This window comes from Rana temporaria, chromosome 4 (assembly GCF_905171775.1).
Source record: "Rana temporaria chromosome 4, aRanTem1.1, whole genome shotgun sequence".
NCBI classification, from domain to species: Eukaryota; Metazoa; Chordata; class Amphibia; order Anura; family Ranidae; genus Rana; species Rana temporaria.
This window is the reverse complement of record NC_053492.1, coordinates 199,144,023-199,161,132: the sequence shown is the minus strand read 5'-3', so window position 1 is coordinate 199,161,132 and position 17,110 is coordinate 199,144,023. Positions and strand designations below refer to the sequence as shown.

General features: G+C 45.6%; 1 protein-coding gene across 3 annotated transcripts in view; it reads right to left on the bottom strand.

The window, feature by feature from the left end:
- The window catches only part of LOC120936892 (deoxyribodipyrimidine photo-lyase-like), a 42,564-nt gene that overhangs the window by 15,578 nt on the left and 9,876 nt on the right, over positions 1 to 17,110 (bottom strand). For all 3 annotated transcript variants that reach the window (XM_040349660.1, XM_040349661.1, XM_040349662.1), the window contains exons 3-8: positions 14,346 to 14,491; positions 14,085 to 14,267; positions 12,452 to 12,610; positions 12,149 to 12,347; positions 10,303 to 10,455; positions 6,677 to 6,798 (exon numbers count right to left, since the gene is read on the bottom strand). In XM_040349660.1, the coding sequence (XP_040205594.1) occupies positions 6,677 to 6,798; positions 10,303 to 10,455; positions 12,149 to 12,347; positions 12,452 to 12,610; positions 14,085 to 14,267; positions 14,346 to 14,491 (962 nt within the window). The remainder of the gene's footprint in view (positions 1 to 6,676; positions 6,799 to 10,302; positions 10,456 to 12,148; positions 12,348 to 12,451; positions 12,611 to 14,084; positions 14,268 to 14,345; positions 14,492 to 17,110) is intronic.

Below are 17,110 nucleotides of genomic sequence, written 5' to 3'. Positions count from 1 at the left end.
TTACATCTTACCTGACGGCCTCGTCTGATGAGTTTCCATAATATCCCCTACAACAAAGAGGGTGGGTACCAGTGCTGTCCTGAAAGACTCCTGGAAAAGGGATGTTACCGGTAAGTAACCCCGTTTTTCCCTGTTCGTCTATCAGGACAGGTACTGTAGAGAGGAAAAGCGAGCACCATACCCTAGGGTGGGACAACTGCTTGCAGTACTTTGCGTCCAAAAGTTTGGTCTTTGGTTGAAAGTAGGTCCAGTCTGTAATGTTTTACAAACGTTGAAAAACTAGACCATGGTGCAGCCTTGCAGATCTGCTCCGGGGAAGCACCAGCACACTCTGCTTGGGAAGTTGCTACTGCCCTGGTGGAATGAGCCCTGATACCCTGTGGAGGCTCTACTCCCCTAGAAGAATAAGCTAGAACGATGGCTGCCCTTAACCACCTGGCTATCGTGCGTCTAGAAGCCCTGGACCCTTTCCTGGACCCAGAAAACAAAACAAATAGTGAATCAGCTTTCCTGAACTGACTCGTGTAATCCAAGTATTGTAGGACACACCTCCTAACGTCTAGGTTGTGAAACTTGTGTTCCTGTTCCCTCACAGGATTTGAACAAAAAGAAGGCAATGTTATTTCTTGACTCCTGTGAAAATTAGAAGCTACCTTTGGTAGAAAAGCCGGATCTGTCTTAAAAATGATGCGATCCGGAAAAACTTGAAAAAAGGGGGTCCTAATAGATAGGGCCTCGAGTTCGCTCACTCTCCTAGCAGTAGTGATCGCTACTAAAAATACTGTTTTGAGAGTGATCACTTTTAAACTACAATTGTCTAAAGGCTCAAATGGTTCTACTGTAAAGGCCTGAAGAACCAATGAGAGATCCCAAACTGGGAAGTTGGAGGTTTTTACAGGTCTCCGTCTACTCAAAGCCTTAAAAAATCTAGAGACCCAAGGGTCAAATGCTAGTTGTTTTTCAAAAAATACACTTAGTGCTGACACTTGACCCTTCAGCGTGCTAGTTGCCAGCCCTTTATCAGCCCCAGCTTGTAGAAATTCTAAAACAGCCACAGAGCTGTTGACACTGAAGGAGCTTTCTGCGCACCAGATGTTAAACCGTTTCCACACTTTTTGGTAAATGGCTTGTGTCTCCTTCTTTCTACAGCTTAAGAGTGTTTCAACCAGGCGTTCTGAAAACCCTTTGCCCCTCAGCAGCTCTTCCTCAGAAGCCAAGCTGCCAGATTCCACCTCTCTACCTGCGGGCAGCAGATTGGACCCTGTAAAAAGGAGATCCTCCCGGATTGGTAGAATCCAAGGGGGTTCTATCGATAACCCTTTCAGGATAGAGAACCATGGTCTCCTGGGCCAATGAGGTGCGATGAGAATCAGTGTTGTGTTCTCCCCCTGCAGTTTCCTCAGGACTGCTGGTATTAGAACCGGAGGGGGGAAAGCATAACACCTGGAGAACTGCCAGGTTTGGGCCAGAGCGTCCACCGCCAGAGCTCCATCCCACCTGTTTAGGGAAAAAAAGAGCCGAGTCTTGGCATTTTCTCTTGAGGCGAATAAATCCACCTCCGGAAGACCCCATCTTTGAGTGATCGCTCTGAAGACTTCTTGATTCAGAACCCAATCGCCCTCCCTCAGTTTCTTCCTGCTGAGGAAGTCTGCAACCTGATTTAATTCTCCCTTCAGATGTATGGCTGAGAGGGACAAGACATTGGCCTCTGCCCATATGAGAATAGACTTTGTCAGATCCCATAAGGACTTGCTCCAGGTGCCCCCCTGCTTGTTGACATAAGCTACTGCAGAGGAGTTGTCTGTCCTGACTCGAACATGCTGACCCTGCAGCTCCTTCTGAAAGGCTTTGAGGGCTAACTCTATCGCTTTTAGTTCTCTCCAATTCGAAGATTTTTGCGAGTCCTCTTTTGCCCAGCGACCCTGTGTCAGAAGGGAGTCCAGGTGTGCTCCCCAACCGGAGCCACTGGCATCTGTTGTCACTGTTCTGGAGATCGGGGAGATCCAATCCAGGCCCTGTAAAAGGTTCGCCCCCTTCCTCCACCACCAAAGGGACCTCTTGATATGAACCGGTATGGATATCAGGGAATCCAAGGAGTCCGGTTTGTGATCCCAAATGTTCAGTATGAACAGTTGCTGGGGTCGGTAATGCAGACCTGCCCACTGCACTGCAGGAAGAGAAGATGTTAACAACCCCAGAGCTGACATGACTTTCCTTATCGGAAGCTGGCCGCTTCTCTGAAGAAGTGATATTACATTGTCCACCTTCTGAACTTTTTCTGTTGGGAGAAAAGTCATCTGTCTGGTTGAGTCCAGTACATATCCCAGAAAAGTGACTCTTTGGGAGGGTGTCAGGCTGGATTTTTCCAGATTGAGTAGCCAACCTAGGTTTTCCAGAATCTCCTTTGCAACCTGGAGGTCCTGGGACAACCGTGTCGGGGAGTCTGCAAAAAATAGCAGATCGTCCAGGTATGCCACCACCAGGATGCCCTTGAGACGTAGAAAGGCTAGTACCTCCACCATCACTTTGGTGAATATGCGGGGGGAAGAGGAGAGCCCGAAGGGGAGTGCTTTGAACTGTAGGTGAAACGTCCCTTCTCTGGACCTCACGGCCAGTCTGAGAAATCTCTGATGGCATTCTGCTATTGGGATGTGTAGGTAGGCATCCTTTAGATCTTTGGATGCCATGAAGCAGTTCGGAAGGAGGAGCGTCCTCACGGAATAGATAAAATCCATCCGAAACCTTTTGTATGTGACCGAGGTGTTTAGAGGTTTCAAATTCAGTATAAGCCTGAATTTCCCGGAAGGCTTGCGGACCACGAAGATGTGGGAGTAGAAGCCCTTGCCCGTTTCCTCCGATGGAACCCGAACCACCACATCCTGATCCTCCAACTCCTGAAGAGAGGAGAGCAGGGCCACAGATTTTTCTTTGCACTGTGGTAAATTGGTGACTAAAAGTCTGGATGGGGGGTGGGTGGCTTGAGAACTCTAGTCTGTACCCTCTCCTTATGATCCCCAGCACGAATTGGTTGCTGGTGATCAGCTCCCATTGTGGGAGAAAGGCCCCCAACCTTCCTCCCACCTTGACTCCGTCATTGAGGTTTTTGGGGCTGTTCAGGAGCACGAAAAAGCGCCCCGGCACGGCCCTTACCCTTTTGTCCCCAAAAATGTTTCTTTCCCTCAGGTTTTGAGACTTCCACCTTCTTTTGGGTCCAGAATTTTTTCTTTGCTTGTCCCCCAAATTTTTTCTTTAAGGGGAAAGCCTTTTTCTTATCAGCTGTACGATCTAAGACAGCCTCTAAGCCTGGCCCAAATAATAAATCTCCTGTAAGGGGGATCCCGCACAACTTCACCTTTGAGGCGCTATCCCCCTGCCATGTCTTGAGCCAGAGAGCTCTTCTTGCAGAATTAGATAGAGCTGCAGACCTGGCCGACATGCGGATTGACTCTGTTGAGGCGTCCGCTACATACCGCACGCCATTCAGTAAAGTTGGAAAAGAGGATAGTATGGTCTCTTTAGGCGTTCCGGCTTCAATATGTGCCCTGATCTGTGAGAGCCAATGCTCTAGATTACGGGCCACCACCGTTGCTGCCATAGCTGGCTTAAGGTTCCCTTGGGAAGCATCCCAGGACTTCTTTAACAGTGAGTCCATCCGCCTGTCCATTGGGTCTGAAAGGACCCCCATGTCCTCAAACGCCAAGTCCGTATGTCGGGATACCTGCGAGAAGGCAGCATCCAATTTGGAGGATTTGTTCCATACTAAAGCCTCCTCTTCAGAAAAAGGAAATCTTCTCTTCAACGAGTTTGAGAAGAAAGGTTTCCTTTCTGGATCCTGCCACTCTTTTTTGATGGCATTGACCAGGACTTCATGGACTGGGAAAACCTTTCTCTTTTGTTCTCCCAAGCCACTATACATCTGGTCATGGAGTGACAGTGTCTTTTTCTCCTCAGCTATCCCTAAAGTAGTGTGGATAGTTTCTAACAATTCTTCCACCTCTTCAAGGGAAAGCTTGTAGCGAGAGACCTTTGAGGGCCCTGCCTCTGTCCCCTCACCATCTGACTCCTCTTGGGAGCTAGAAGCGGCACTATCTTGCTCCTCCTCAGCGTCCTCTCTGATGTCCGTAGGTTTCTCTCTACTCACAGAGGGAAGAACCTCCGGATTGGGTGGAATTGACTGTTGCGCTACAGAAGGGCTGCTTTGGGGCAACTGAAAATTAGCAAAGATATCTTTAAAGGATTGAAAGGTGCCAGAAAGCTCTTTCATAGAAGCTGCTAATTCAGATGCCTGCTCTGCCTCCCTTTCCTTAACCAGCCCCTCAATACATCTCCTGCAAAGTGCTTTGTTCCAATTCTCACTAAGGGAAGATCTGCAGGAAGGGCATTTCTTCTTGCTGTGGGCTGATTTTTCTGTGGATTTCTGAAAAACACAGAAGCAAAGTGGAGGCTAAATGAGAAAGAGCCCAGCGCTTAACACAGGTAACCACCAGGAGTGTTCCAGGACCAACCACCACCAGGGTTCTAGACACACTACAGAGAAAAAACTCCCCGACCACCAGGAGAAGAAAAAATGATCAAAATCACCAGTGAAGCTGTAACATGATAAGGGAACACCACCCCAGGGTTCTCCTTACCTTAGAGTGGCTGGTGCTGTCGTCATCCGGAGGTGCACGTGAAGCCTCTGCTTCCGACATCTCGCTGAGGAATGTGGTCGCGACTGCCTCCAAAAACGCCGACACTACGGCTGAGAAGAGAGAGGCCGCACCAGCCCAGCGTCAGGCCTTTTCACACTGCAGCGTCTGGGACCAGTGACGCGTATCCGGCGGAAGTGCCCGCCCCCCCCGGAACTGACGTCACTCGTCATCCGGTCCGGCCCAGCTTCCTGGCCGACTGTGATTTCTCACAGGGAGTGTGCACACCGCCTGCAGCGCCACCCCTGTGCGAATAGTAAAATAGACCTCCGCGGTTGAAAACCACCCCAGGAATGTCCGCGGGACGCTACACGGCAATGTCCTGGGTAAGTAGCTTCCCCAGCTAGCCAGGACGCCGTGATTCAGAAAAATAGCCCTGAGCCCAGGGAGAACGGATCCCCCTTCTCAGGAAATTTGGCCTCAGCTTCCCCAGCTGTCTGGCCCTTGGCCCCAAGCGGTGTCTCCCCTCCGGAGGAAACACCATAAACTGAGGAGCTGAGGGAGGATGAGGCTTAAATTCCTAATTGGAAGGCGGTGTTTCCTGTGAGGGGAGGAGCCGGTGTCTCTCTACAGTACCTGTCCTGAAAGACGAACAGGGAAAATTTTTTTTTTTTTTATAAAATAACATGGACAGGCGTTTTTAAGCTGTAAAAAAAAGTGGCTGTAAAAACGCCAGTGGAAATGAAGCCTTATAGACCAACAAATGCAGAAGCTTCCAAAATGACATGTGCAGAGTGGCTGCAAAGTTGGGGGAGGCTGCAATGCCTGGCAGGTCCAATGGCTTAACCTGTGCGGCTGCCTCAAGACTCTCATGCCTCATGTCTCATGTACCTCATGCCATAGGCAGAGGTACAAACAATGCATATACTACTGTGCTAGTTTAGCAATCTACATAAAAGTATGCAACTAATCTCACACAGTTTTATGCTGAGTATGTGTCCAGAAGTGCCCAAATCCAACCACATAGCGAAGCTTACGTGCCCCACAAGCTGCCGTGTCCCTGTCCAGGGAGAGCTCCAGGCGTCTGAACCAAGTGTGAGAGGTACCTCCTTGTTGGCCATGGCCGAGCTTGCAGCTGAAGAAGTGTGCTGTCCGAGGAGGAGCCGACACTATTCCTGGAGCATGGTGCGTGAAAATCAACTGTTTATCCTACTGAAAAGGAAAAGCCCTTAAGATATTTGCTTAGGATCTTTCCCAGCTTATCTTATCCCCGCCGCATGACTGCTGAAGACCAGACAATACCAATCTTCACCCATCACGGCGGGTATGTTGTGCTCCCCTTCAGGGGTATGGGTTCCTACTTAAAGGAGGTCTCTTCCCTGGGCCTTGTAAAAGACTCTGCCAGGACTTTTGCGCATTGTATAGCGAAAGTGCTGGACCCTAGAGCCCAGTCCTCAAAGGAGAGACAATACAGGGGACACCTCTGCTTCCACGAGGTCCAGGTACCATCAAATTTCAGTGTAATTAATAAGTGTCTTGGATGGATCCAAAAGCATAGCTCCTTGACCCCCCCCCGAGGGCTTTTTAGTAGAGCTTTCCTTAGCACATCCTTATTCGCGACACTGGCGAAAAAAACTGAGGAGCTCCCAGTATGGGAGGGGTTATAGAGAGAAGAAACTTCCTGTCTAGTTGATTACACCAGTGTCCAGCACCTGAAAGTGGATATAACCCATTATGTAACGATTAAAGGCTCTGTTTCCCGTGATGTATGAAAAATTAAAGGGGTTTGCTGGACCTCCAGGTTTGGGGTTAGGCAATGGCCTACCAACCCCGTTCTAAACAAAAAATAAATAAATTCTAAGCAGGAGGTCAATGCCCTTCAAAATTATTGTGCCAATAAGTAGGTTTGCACAATGTACACACGCTACTGCAGAGCCCAATAATGCATAGAGATGTATGCACCTAAGGGAGAGGCTGTACCATTAGTTTAGATCTGTTATACCTACAGTTGACAACCCATACAGGGTTCTCCAACTACAATTCAATACCTGTGCTGCATTCCACAGTGGATCATGAGTCTTCCCATTTTCCAGTTTTTCCAGGCTGTATATATGAGTCCTTTTGTCTTTTTCATGAACTTTTAATGATTTCTTTGCCCAATCGTGAGCACCTTAAAAATAAAAAAATTTGGCATATTAATATACAGATTAGTAAATCCAGTCCATCTCTTGAAATCTTTCCACCCCCTTTAAAAAATAACAAACATGTTGTACTTACCTGCTCTGTGTGATGGTTTTGCACAGAGCTGCCCAGATCCTCCTCTTCAAGTCCCTCACGCCAAGTGCCCCCACAGCAAGCAGCTTGCTATGGGGTGACCCGAAATGAGCTGCTGCTCATTTAGACTCGGCCCCGTCCTCCCCTCTCCTGACTGATTGACAGCAGCCAATGGTGCCATGCTGCCATCAAGGAGGGAGAGTCCCGGGTTGAGACAGTTCTGCAACATCGCTGGATCAAGATGGGCTCAGGTAAGCATTAGGGGGCTGAGAATGCATTAAGATGAAAAAAAAAAAAAATTCTGACTTTAAGTGGGTTATCAAAGTGGGTTATCAAAATACAAAGCAGGTTAAAGAACATTTATTGTACGGATTGATTACATAAGTACAGCTGCATCTCAAAAAATTTAAATAATCAAAAAGTAATTTAATTAACCACTTGCCGCCCGCCAATGACAAATTGACGTCGGCAAAGTGGTTGTAGAATCCTGACTGGACGTCATATGACGTCCTCAGGATTCTTAGCCGCTGCGCGCCCCCGGGGGCGCGCATCGCGGCGATCGTTGTTGCGGGGTGTCAGTCTGACACCCCGCAACACCGATCTCGGTAAAGAGTCTCACGGAGACTCTTTACCACGTGATCAGCCGTGTCCAACCCATTCTTCTATGCAAAATAACTCAAGCTCTGTCAGTTTGGATGTAGCGCATCTGTGAAGAGCAATTTTCAAGTCTTGCCACAGATTCTCAATTGGATTTAGGTCTGGACTTTGATTGGGCCATTCTAACACATGAATATGCTTTGCGCTAAACCATTCCATTGTAGCTCTGGCTGTATGTTTAGGGTCGTTGTCCTACTGAAAGGTGAACCTCCGCCCCAGTCAAGTCTTTTGCAGACCAACAGGTTTTCTTCTAAGATTGCCATTTATTTGGCTCCATCCTTCTTCCCATCAACTCAGACCAGCTTCCCTATCTCTGCTGGAGAGAAGCCTCTGCACAACATGATGCTACCACCACCATGTTTCCGAGTGAGGATGGTGTGTTCAGGGTGATGTGCAGGGTTAGTTTTCACCCCACACATAGCAATTTGCCTTTAGGCCAAAAAGTAAAATTTTGGTCTCGTCTGACCAGAGCACCTTCTTCCACATGTTTGCTGTGTCCCCCACATGGCTTCTCGCAAACAGGACTTTTTATGGCTTTCTTCTTGACACTCTTCCATTAAGTAAAACTAGGTGAAACTCCTGCTCTGTGTTGGATAAATGAAAAAGGGGGGGCAAGGGGAATGATAGGGTGAATGTGGACACTGCAGCAAACAAAAAGGGGTCTATCCTGTTTAGACAAAGGAGATAATGCAAAAAAAGTGATGATGTCTGCGCTGTGAAATACTCCTAATAAATGGGGAGGGGGGATAAGAGTGAGGGTGCAAATGGGTCCGTGGGACTGGGAGATAATGAGATGTACATGCACAGTAAAAGTACAACCTGAAAACAGTGATTAAATGAGTCCTAGACAGAAATGCAATACAATAAACACAGTGAAAAATCTTCGGTGGATACACAAAAACAGTCCCGGATTAAATCAAACTAAAAAGAGGAAGACCAAAGTTCCAAGTAAAGCTGATAAAAAAGTAGATGGGTGAATGATCGGAAGTGAAAGATTCCAAAGTCAAATAGGTAGAGATGTGCAGCACAATCGAATCCAAAAAACGTGCAACCCACACCGTTAGTGATCCTAGCAGCTTACCTCCCAGCTGTCACTCAGAGCCAAATCAGTTACCAGTGCTCCAGCACATTTGATGACCCAGGCAAAATGGCGCTGGAAACGGTATCTGTCAGCTTACTTTGCCAACTCCAACAAAATGGCATCAGGACTTTGAGCACTGATTGGGAGCAGCACCTGACAGACGGCAAACGAGCGCGGCGCTCGTGGATATGTGACCGCCATTAGACTGCCCCATGTGAGTTTTTTATTGATGGTTTTTATGAACTTTTATTAAACTTTGTTGTACGGAATTACGCGATGTGCCCCCTTTCTTCTCCCTCCCCCGCCCCTTCTACTTTCGCATGAGCGGTCGGCTCCACGGACGCTGAGGGGAGAGAGTTGTGGCAGTGAGAAGCTAGGGTGACGAGCTTGGGGAGATAGGCACTCTTTTCTACACACTGTGTAAGTTGTGTAAGTTCACATCCACTTACCCATTACAGAGCTCCCCTTCCTTTGTGGTAGTAGGACAACGCTACAGTATCTTTATTTTATCCCCCATATGTATGGTCGATTACTGAGATCTAAACAGGAAGACATCCACTTACTGGGAGGCTGGAGCACTGGTAACTGATTTGGCTCTGAGTGACAGCTGGGAGGTAAGCTGCTAGGATCACCAACTGTGTGGGTTGCACGTTTTTTAGATTTGAGGAATGCATGACTAATAATTGTCCGGTGGACAAATTCTGCCACCTGAGCTGTGATCTCTGCAGCTCCTACAGAGTTACCAGCCTCTTGGCTGCTTCTGATTGATGTTTTCCTTGCCCTGCCTGCCAGTTTAGGTGGACTTGGTAGGGTTTGCAGTTGTGCCATACTCTATTTTTAGATGACGGATTGAACAGTGCTCCGTGAGATGTACAAAGCTTGGGATATTTTTTATAATCTAACCCTGCTTTAAACTCCCCCACAACGTGTTCCTTGGCCTTCATAATGCTGTTTGTTCACTAAGGTTCTCTAACAAACCTCTCGGGGGTTCAGAGAAGAGCTGTATTTAGAATAGAGATTACACACAGGTGGACTCCATTTACTAATTAGGTGACTTCTGAAGGCAGTTGGTTCCGCTAGATTTTAGTTAGGGGTATCAGAGTAAAGGGGGCTGAATACAAATGCACGTCACACTTTTCACATATTACCGTATTTATCGGCGTATAACACACATTTCCATTTTTGGTTGTAACAAGACAAAATGTGTAAAATTTCAAGGGGTATGAATACCTTTTCAAGGCACTTTAACTTGTTAAAGGCAGTTGGTCACACAGTCAGGAACAAGCTGCTCCTTTAAATGCACCAACATGCAGCCCAACAGGGGCAGTATTAAGACAAGCTTACATCAGCAGCAATAGGAAAGAGGGGATAAGAGATCCTTTCTGCTATCGCTATGGGTATCAGCAAATTAAAGCGGTGTTTGCTTAGTACTAAAGTGTAGCCATTGATGCTGGAAAATAGCATACCTTCTCAAAGAGCACAAAAAAGGTAAAAAGTAGACAGTAATTGTGAAAAACATTTCATGTTCCCTTAGTCAATGCCTCCAAGTGCTGGTGGCTTACTCCAGCTTCTTACGTGCATCACTATGGGTATTTGGGGAAGCCAACATATCAGCAATAGCCAAAGAAAGCTTCAGAAAACTGATGTATTTGCCGTATTTACCTTCCACTTTGTCATAGTTCTTGTTGTTATAACAGAAGTTCTCTGCCAGCTCTCTCCTCACTACAGCTTCCTCAACAAAGCGCTCCACAGAATCTTTGTACTTGCTGCGATACTTCTGTACCTCCAGGATTGCTCTCTGCACAGACAGCTGGCCTGAGACAGAATAGGAAAGGTGTTACACATTCAAACATAAGTTATACCATCTATTATATAAGAAAATCTGTGCCAAGAGAAATAGGGAACTTTTCCTTTAAAAATGTTAATGCTGATCATATGACTTCCATATTTGCCAGGTCCCCGAAAAGGTCCATTTATCAGCAGTTCTAACTTTAGCACCACTTTAAATCGGAGCAAACAAAAGCCTAACAGCCTTTAACCAGTTGAGCTCAAGAATATTTTACCCCCTTCATGACCAGGCCATTTTTTGCCAATGGGTTTTTTGTTATATATAATATATACAAATTAAAAGAATTTTGAAAAGACATCAATATTTTTTACTTTTATTTTCTGCTATAAAACTTCAAGTAAAAAATAAAAAATGTAATTTCTTCATAAATTTTGTCCAAAATGCATCTTGCTATATGTCTTTGGTAAAACAAAATCCCAATAAGTGTTTACCGATTGGTTTGCATGAAAGTTAAAGGGTCTACAAACTATAATATATTGAATTTTTTTTTTTACTACTAATGGCGGTGATCAGTGACAAAGTGGGGACTGTGATGTGCGGCAGGCAATCTGACACTTGCTGCCATGGACATCACCAGTGACACCAATACAGTGATCAGGGATAATACTATATAAACTGTCACTGTAATAATGACACTGGCTAGGAAGGTGTTAACATCTAAGGCGATCAAAGGGTTAAATGTGTGCCTAAGAATGTGTAATGTGTGCTGCTTTTTACTAAGAAGGGATAAGAAACACAGATCGTTCCCCCTGTACAGAGCCATATGTTGATTGTCAACACAGGATTCTGGGCTGTGATTGGACACAGCTGATCAGCAGGTCTTGGCCATGAATCATTGGCCAGGACTTGCTGACAGACTCCCGGAGGCATGCACGCACCCTAAACCTGGAAACCTGCATTATGTAGCAGTGAATAGATTATTGCGGAGACGGGACGTCTGGGGGGATGACTAATAATTAACTCAACTGAATGTCATTGTCTAAAAGAGTGTGTATTGAAGTGCCTTGTGGGTGGAGTTGATTCATTGTTCACTTGGTTTCTAAAACTGTATATAAGAAAGCTAAGTTACCATTAAAAGTATTCATTCATTTGACTCAGAACACAGAGCGTATGTCTCGTAATTCTGGGGGAATTCTTATGGAATGGATTGGGTCTGCTGGATGGTTGGAGTGTCGGAAGCTGTCTTGGGTTGGAGGAATGGAAGATGGTAAACGGTGTTAACCCCTGACCGTTACAAATATTAACACTGGAAATATAATTTCTTGCCTGCGATTGTGTGTGTCCTTTTGTTTTTAAGAGTTGCCAGTTCTAAAGCAGCTGTCTTTTCAGTTATCAACAAAAAAAAAAAAAAAAAAAAAAACAGGGACATAAATGAGTAGGGGGTAGTAGGATAGTTGCTGCATCACTTATAGCATTGCTTCTCATTCACCGTGGTAAGTCAAGTAGTGGCAGGAAAACAGTACTTATCTACAAAGATTTACCAAGAAGTTATGCCAGTGTTTGTCAATACTTATTTTAAACGTGTGTTTTTCCAACTATTACAATTAGAAGACGTATTGGTGGGGATTCAGTACTTGCTGATGTTCTTCTAGTAATAAGCATGTTAGAAAGGCTCACATTAGCCACAAATACTTGATTTTCATCTCTCCAATGACTTACCAAAGTGAAACCAAGGTGACAGGTTGCTAAGTCCCTGCTGATTTGGGTCGTTCCGGTCAGAGTTAAAAGACTTTAAGCGTTGTGTTATAAATGCTTCCAGCATGTCCACTCCTGCCTTTGACCCAGGTTTTGCCCATTCTACTTCCTTGACTGTGCGATCCACTTCCAGACTGGCGTAGCACTTTTCCCAATCTATAGGCTGACCAGTAAAAAGAAATGCAACGATGCACATCAGTATAATTTCTGTTAAAAAAATAAATAAAAAATTGCACAGTTAGTGAAATGAATGAAATAAGCATTAACCTCTGCCTTAAATGTAGAGTCATATGGATGCTTGGTAACTGGAGGGAATTCAGTGAGAAACTGAGAAAGCTGATCGTGTATTTTTTTGCGGATGGTTCGAGCTCCATACTCCTGTTTGACAGAGGCAATCCAGCAGGGCACAATATTATGGGCATCTACCTGTAAATATAAAACAAAAGTTAAATATTGGCCTGTGTTGAAAAATACATTCAGGGCCAGTTCACACCTGAATATGGTGTGGGAAACCAGCGGTCGGTTTTGTGGAAGAAAATGCAACCTCCGTTTGGGTCATTGTGGTATTACAAGTCAATGATCTCCTTCATATAGAAAATTTAAACGGCTACTCTTCACAACACAGAGGAGGCATCTAGAGAAAGATGGAGGCCCTGGGAGATACTTTACCTGGATCGGTAATTACCTGCAGGCAATGTCTCAATATGAACCTGAACCATCTTGACCCAGTTAAGTGCATATGCGTCTGTTGAATCCAATCTGGAGACATTCCCGGAGAGTGACCGCCCCTCTCAATATTCCCCAACCCCCATTTCCGCTATTGTGACTTGATAAAATGAGCGATGTCTTGATATACAAGAAGCACCACCGTGAAACATGGTGGTGGCAGCAACATGTTGTGGGGATGCTTTTCTTCAGCAAAGACAGGGAAATTGGTCAGAGTTGATGGGAAGATGGGTGGAGACAAATACAGGGCAATCCTAGAAGAAAACCTGTTAAAGTCTGTAAAAGACTTGAGACTGGGGCAGAGGTTCACCTTCCAGCAGGACAACGACCCTAAACATACAGGCATAGCTACAATAAAATCGTTTAGATAAAACCATATTCATGTTTTAGGATGGCCCAGTCAAAGTTCAGACCTAAATCCAATAGAGAATCTGTGGCAAGAAAATTGCTGTTCACAGATGCTCTTCATCCAACCTGACAGAACTTGAGCTATTTTGCAAAGAAGAATGGGCAAAAATGTCACTCTAGATGTGCAAAGCTGGTAGAGACATACCCAAAAAGACTTGCAGCTGTAATTTCAGTGAAAGTTCTACAAAGTTTTGACTCAGGGGGGCTGAATACAAATGCACCCCATAATTTTAACATATTTATCTAACAAACCTCTCTGAGGGCTTCACAGAATAGCTGTATTTATAACCGAGATTAAATTACACACAGGTAGACCATTTACTAATTAGGTGAATTCTGAAGGCAATTGGTTCCACTAGATTTAAGTTAGAGGTATCAGAGTAAAGGGGGCTTAATACAAATGCACGCCACACTTTTCACATTTATCTGGAATTTTTTTTTTTTAAATCCATTTATCATTTTCCTTCCACATGACAATTATGTGCAACTTTGTGTTGGTCTATCACATAAAATACCATTTATGTTTCTGGTTGTAACATGACAATCTCAAGGGGTATGAATACTTTTTCAAGGCACTGTAGATGTATGGCACCAAGAAAGCAATTCTTCTGATCCAAATGATGCCTGAAAGCCATTCAATTCAATCTTTTTTGAAAGAATTTACCACTAAGTGCTCAGGGGTTTCAGAAATTTAAGCAACCTCCTGATTTACCATCCATTTGGGTCAAGCCATACAACTTTGGAATTATAACTATAAACTTTATACCTGGACTAGAGGTACATTCTTGGGTAAGCGTTCAGAGACATCCTTCACCCACTGCATAGGGACACGAAGAGGAGAAAAGTCCGCCACTACTCCACAGATGCTGTGCTTCTTCACAAAGTCTGGAAGAACCTCCTTAGCATAACCAATGAGCAAATGAAAAGGAATGTTCAACTCCTTACAGTCCTAAATTGGAGAAAACGGTCAGATTACTGTTAAAGTCATGGTACCAATACCGTAGCATTTAGTGTTTTATAAATATACCTCAGCAACTTCTTTCAGACCCTTCAGCATAAAACCATAATGACGTATTGTGGCCTCCAAAAACTTCGGAACCAAGCAGAAAACAACATGTAATGGTAGCTTCTGCTTCACAGCCAAGCGCTGAGCGTATAGAAAAGCCCAGTTGTCTGAAAAAGATACATTTATTTACCTGTAACAAATACAGCTGATAACCCCTACAGTGCCAAGCATCAGATATAAATGATATAGTATTAAACTAAAGCACAAACCAAAACTGTTTAGATTGCTATAATAGGGTGGAATTTTCTTAAATTGTTAGTTCTCACCTTTAACCCCCCCCCCCCCGAAAAAAAACCAACGATAACTTTGACTGAAGCTGGATAATGCCCTTGTTATTAGGTGTAGGCCTTTTAGGTACCTCCAGAAGCTTGACTGAAAAATTCCCAAAGATGACATCATCCCTTCCTGCCTTATTGCTACGATGTTGCCAAGACACTTCCAGCTGTTACTACTCACTTATACAGGAGTGAGCTCTCAAATGTACATGTATGGTGCTCTACTAACTCCATCTCAGCATCGCTGAGCTCAGAGCTACTGGGAGAAGAGTGAGCACATGAAAGGGGGTCCAAATCATCTGGGAGTCTATTAACCACTTAAGCCCGAACCATTTGGCTGGCCAAAGACCAGGCCACTTTTTACGATTCAGCACTGCGACGTTTTAACTGACAACTGCGCAGTCGTGCGACGTGGCTCCCAAACAAAATTGACATCCTTTTTTTCCCACAAATGGAGCTTTCTTTTGTTGGCATTTGATCACCTCTGCGGTTTTAATTTTTTGCGCTATAAACAAAAATAGAGCGGCAATTTTGAAATGTAAAAATAGGATTTTTTGTATTTACCGTAAAATCCTTAAGGGCCCTTTCACACGGAGCAGATCAGTAATGATCCGCTCCGTGTGTCCGCTTTGCTCAGCGGGGATCCTCCATAAAATCCCAGCTGAGCCGGCAGCTGACAGGGCGGTCCCCGCACACTGTGCAGGGACCGCCCTGTGTTTCCACCGCTCTCCCCTATGGGGGATCGGACGAACACGGACCGTATGTCCGTGTTCATCTGATCCGATCCGGCAGACGGAAGAAAAATAGGATTTCTTCCGTCTGCAAATGCGGATCTTTGCGGAGGCGGACAAATTACGGGTGTCAGCGGATGTTCATCTGCTGACACCCGTAATCACATAGGGACCCATGTATGTCCCGTTTTCATCCGCAAACAAACGGATGAAAATGCGGACATACGGTCCGCTAGTGTGAAAGGGCCCTAACTCTGTTGTCCATGGACAGACACAGCCTTCTCAAGTCTTGACAAGTGGGCTATGTTCCTGTTTACAGGAGAGGACTAGGCAAAAACATGTTGTTAGATAATTAAATACATGTTACTTTAACAGAGTTGAGCACCCCTGCCCAGGGGGCGGTCCCTCCGGACATAACTCTCCTCCCTGCAGCATGCAGCCTCAGTTCGTAACAAGCAGTACAAACCTAAAAAAAGAAGGGGTGGGTGCTGTGTCCGTCCATGGACGACAGAGAAAAGGATTTTACGGCGAGTAGAAAAAAAAATTCCTATTTTCTCTTATCACCCATGGATGGACACAGCCTTCTCAAGTCTTGACAAGTGGGACGTCCCCAAGCAGTGTAAAAAAACAAGGGGTGGGAACAGTATCAGTAAAAAACAAACAACTTCACCCCAAACAAGCAGAGCTCAACGGAGGGGGTGCAACTTTAAACAGCCACAGGAAGCATCTCAAGATGCACTCACATCAACCTTGTAAAATTTGAAAAAGGTGTGAACGGACAACCACGTCGCCGCCTTACACACGAGACAGACGCTTGATGTCGGAAAGCCCAGGAAGCACCAATTGCCGTGGTCCAATGTGCCGTGACCGGAAAGGGGGGCGCCCGCCCCTTAAGAGCATAGGCCTGTATGACGGTCTGCCTGATCCACCGAGAAATGGTGGCCGATGAGACCGCCAGGCCCTTTTGTGGACCAGATACCGACACAAAAAGTGAGTCAGACCTCCGAAACTGAGCCGTAGCAGACAGGTACACCCGCAAAGCGCGTACCATGTCCAAATTATGAAGCCCAACCTCCTTAGGATGCGTTGGCCGAGTACACAAGGATGGAAGTACAATGTCCTCGTTAAGGTAAAAGGCTGAAACCACCTTCGGAAGAAAGGAAGGTTGCGGGCGCAACACCACCTTATCCTTATGGAGGACCAAGTATGGCGACTTGCAGGACAAGGCCGCCTACTCAAAGACACGTCTGACAGAAGTAATGGCCACTAAAAAGGCCACCTTCTGAGAGAGCGTCAAAAGAGGAATCTCTGATGTTTTCAAAGGGAGGTTTCTGAAGAACCAAGAGCAACAGATTTAAATCCCATGGGGGGGAAGAGGTGGCTGAAGGGGAGGAAGTATATGACGAACCCCCTGCACAAAAAAGGTACCCACCAGAGAATGGGCCGCTAGAGGCGGCTGAAGGAACACAGCCAAAGCTGAAATCTGTCCCTTAATGGTGCTTAAGGCAAATTTCTGATCCACACCACGCTGTTAAAACAGCAGGACCCCATCTCTTCGCACAAAGAGATGTAGACCTTCCAGGTGCGATGGTAGATCTTTCTGGAAGAAGACTTCCGTGCCCTTAGCATGGTTGAGATGACAGAGTTGGAAAGACCCCGGTCTCTTAAAACCTGGCTTTCAATAGCCATCCCGTTAAATGAAGTATGGGACCTTGAGACA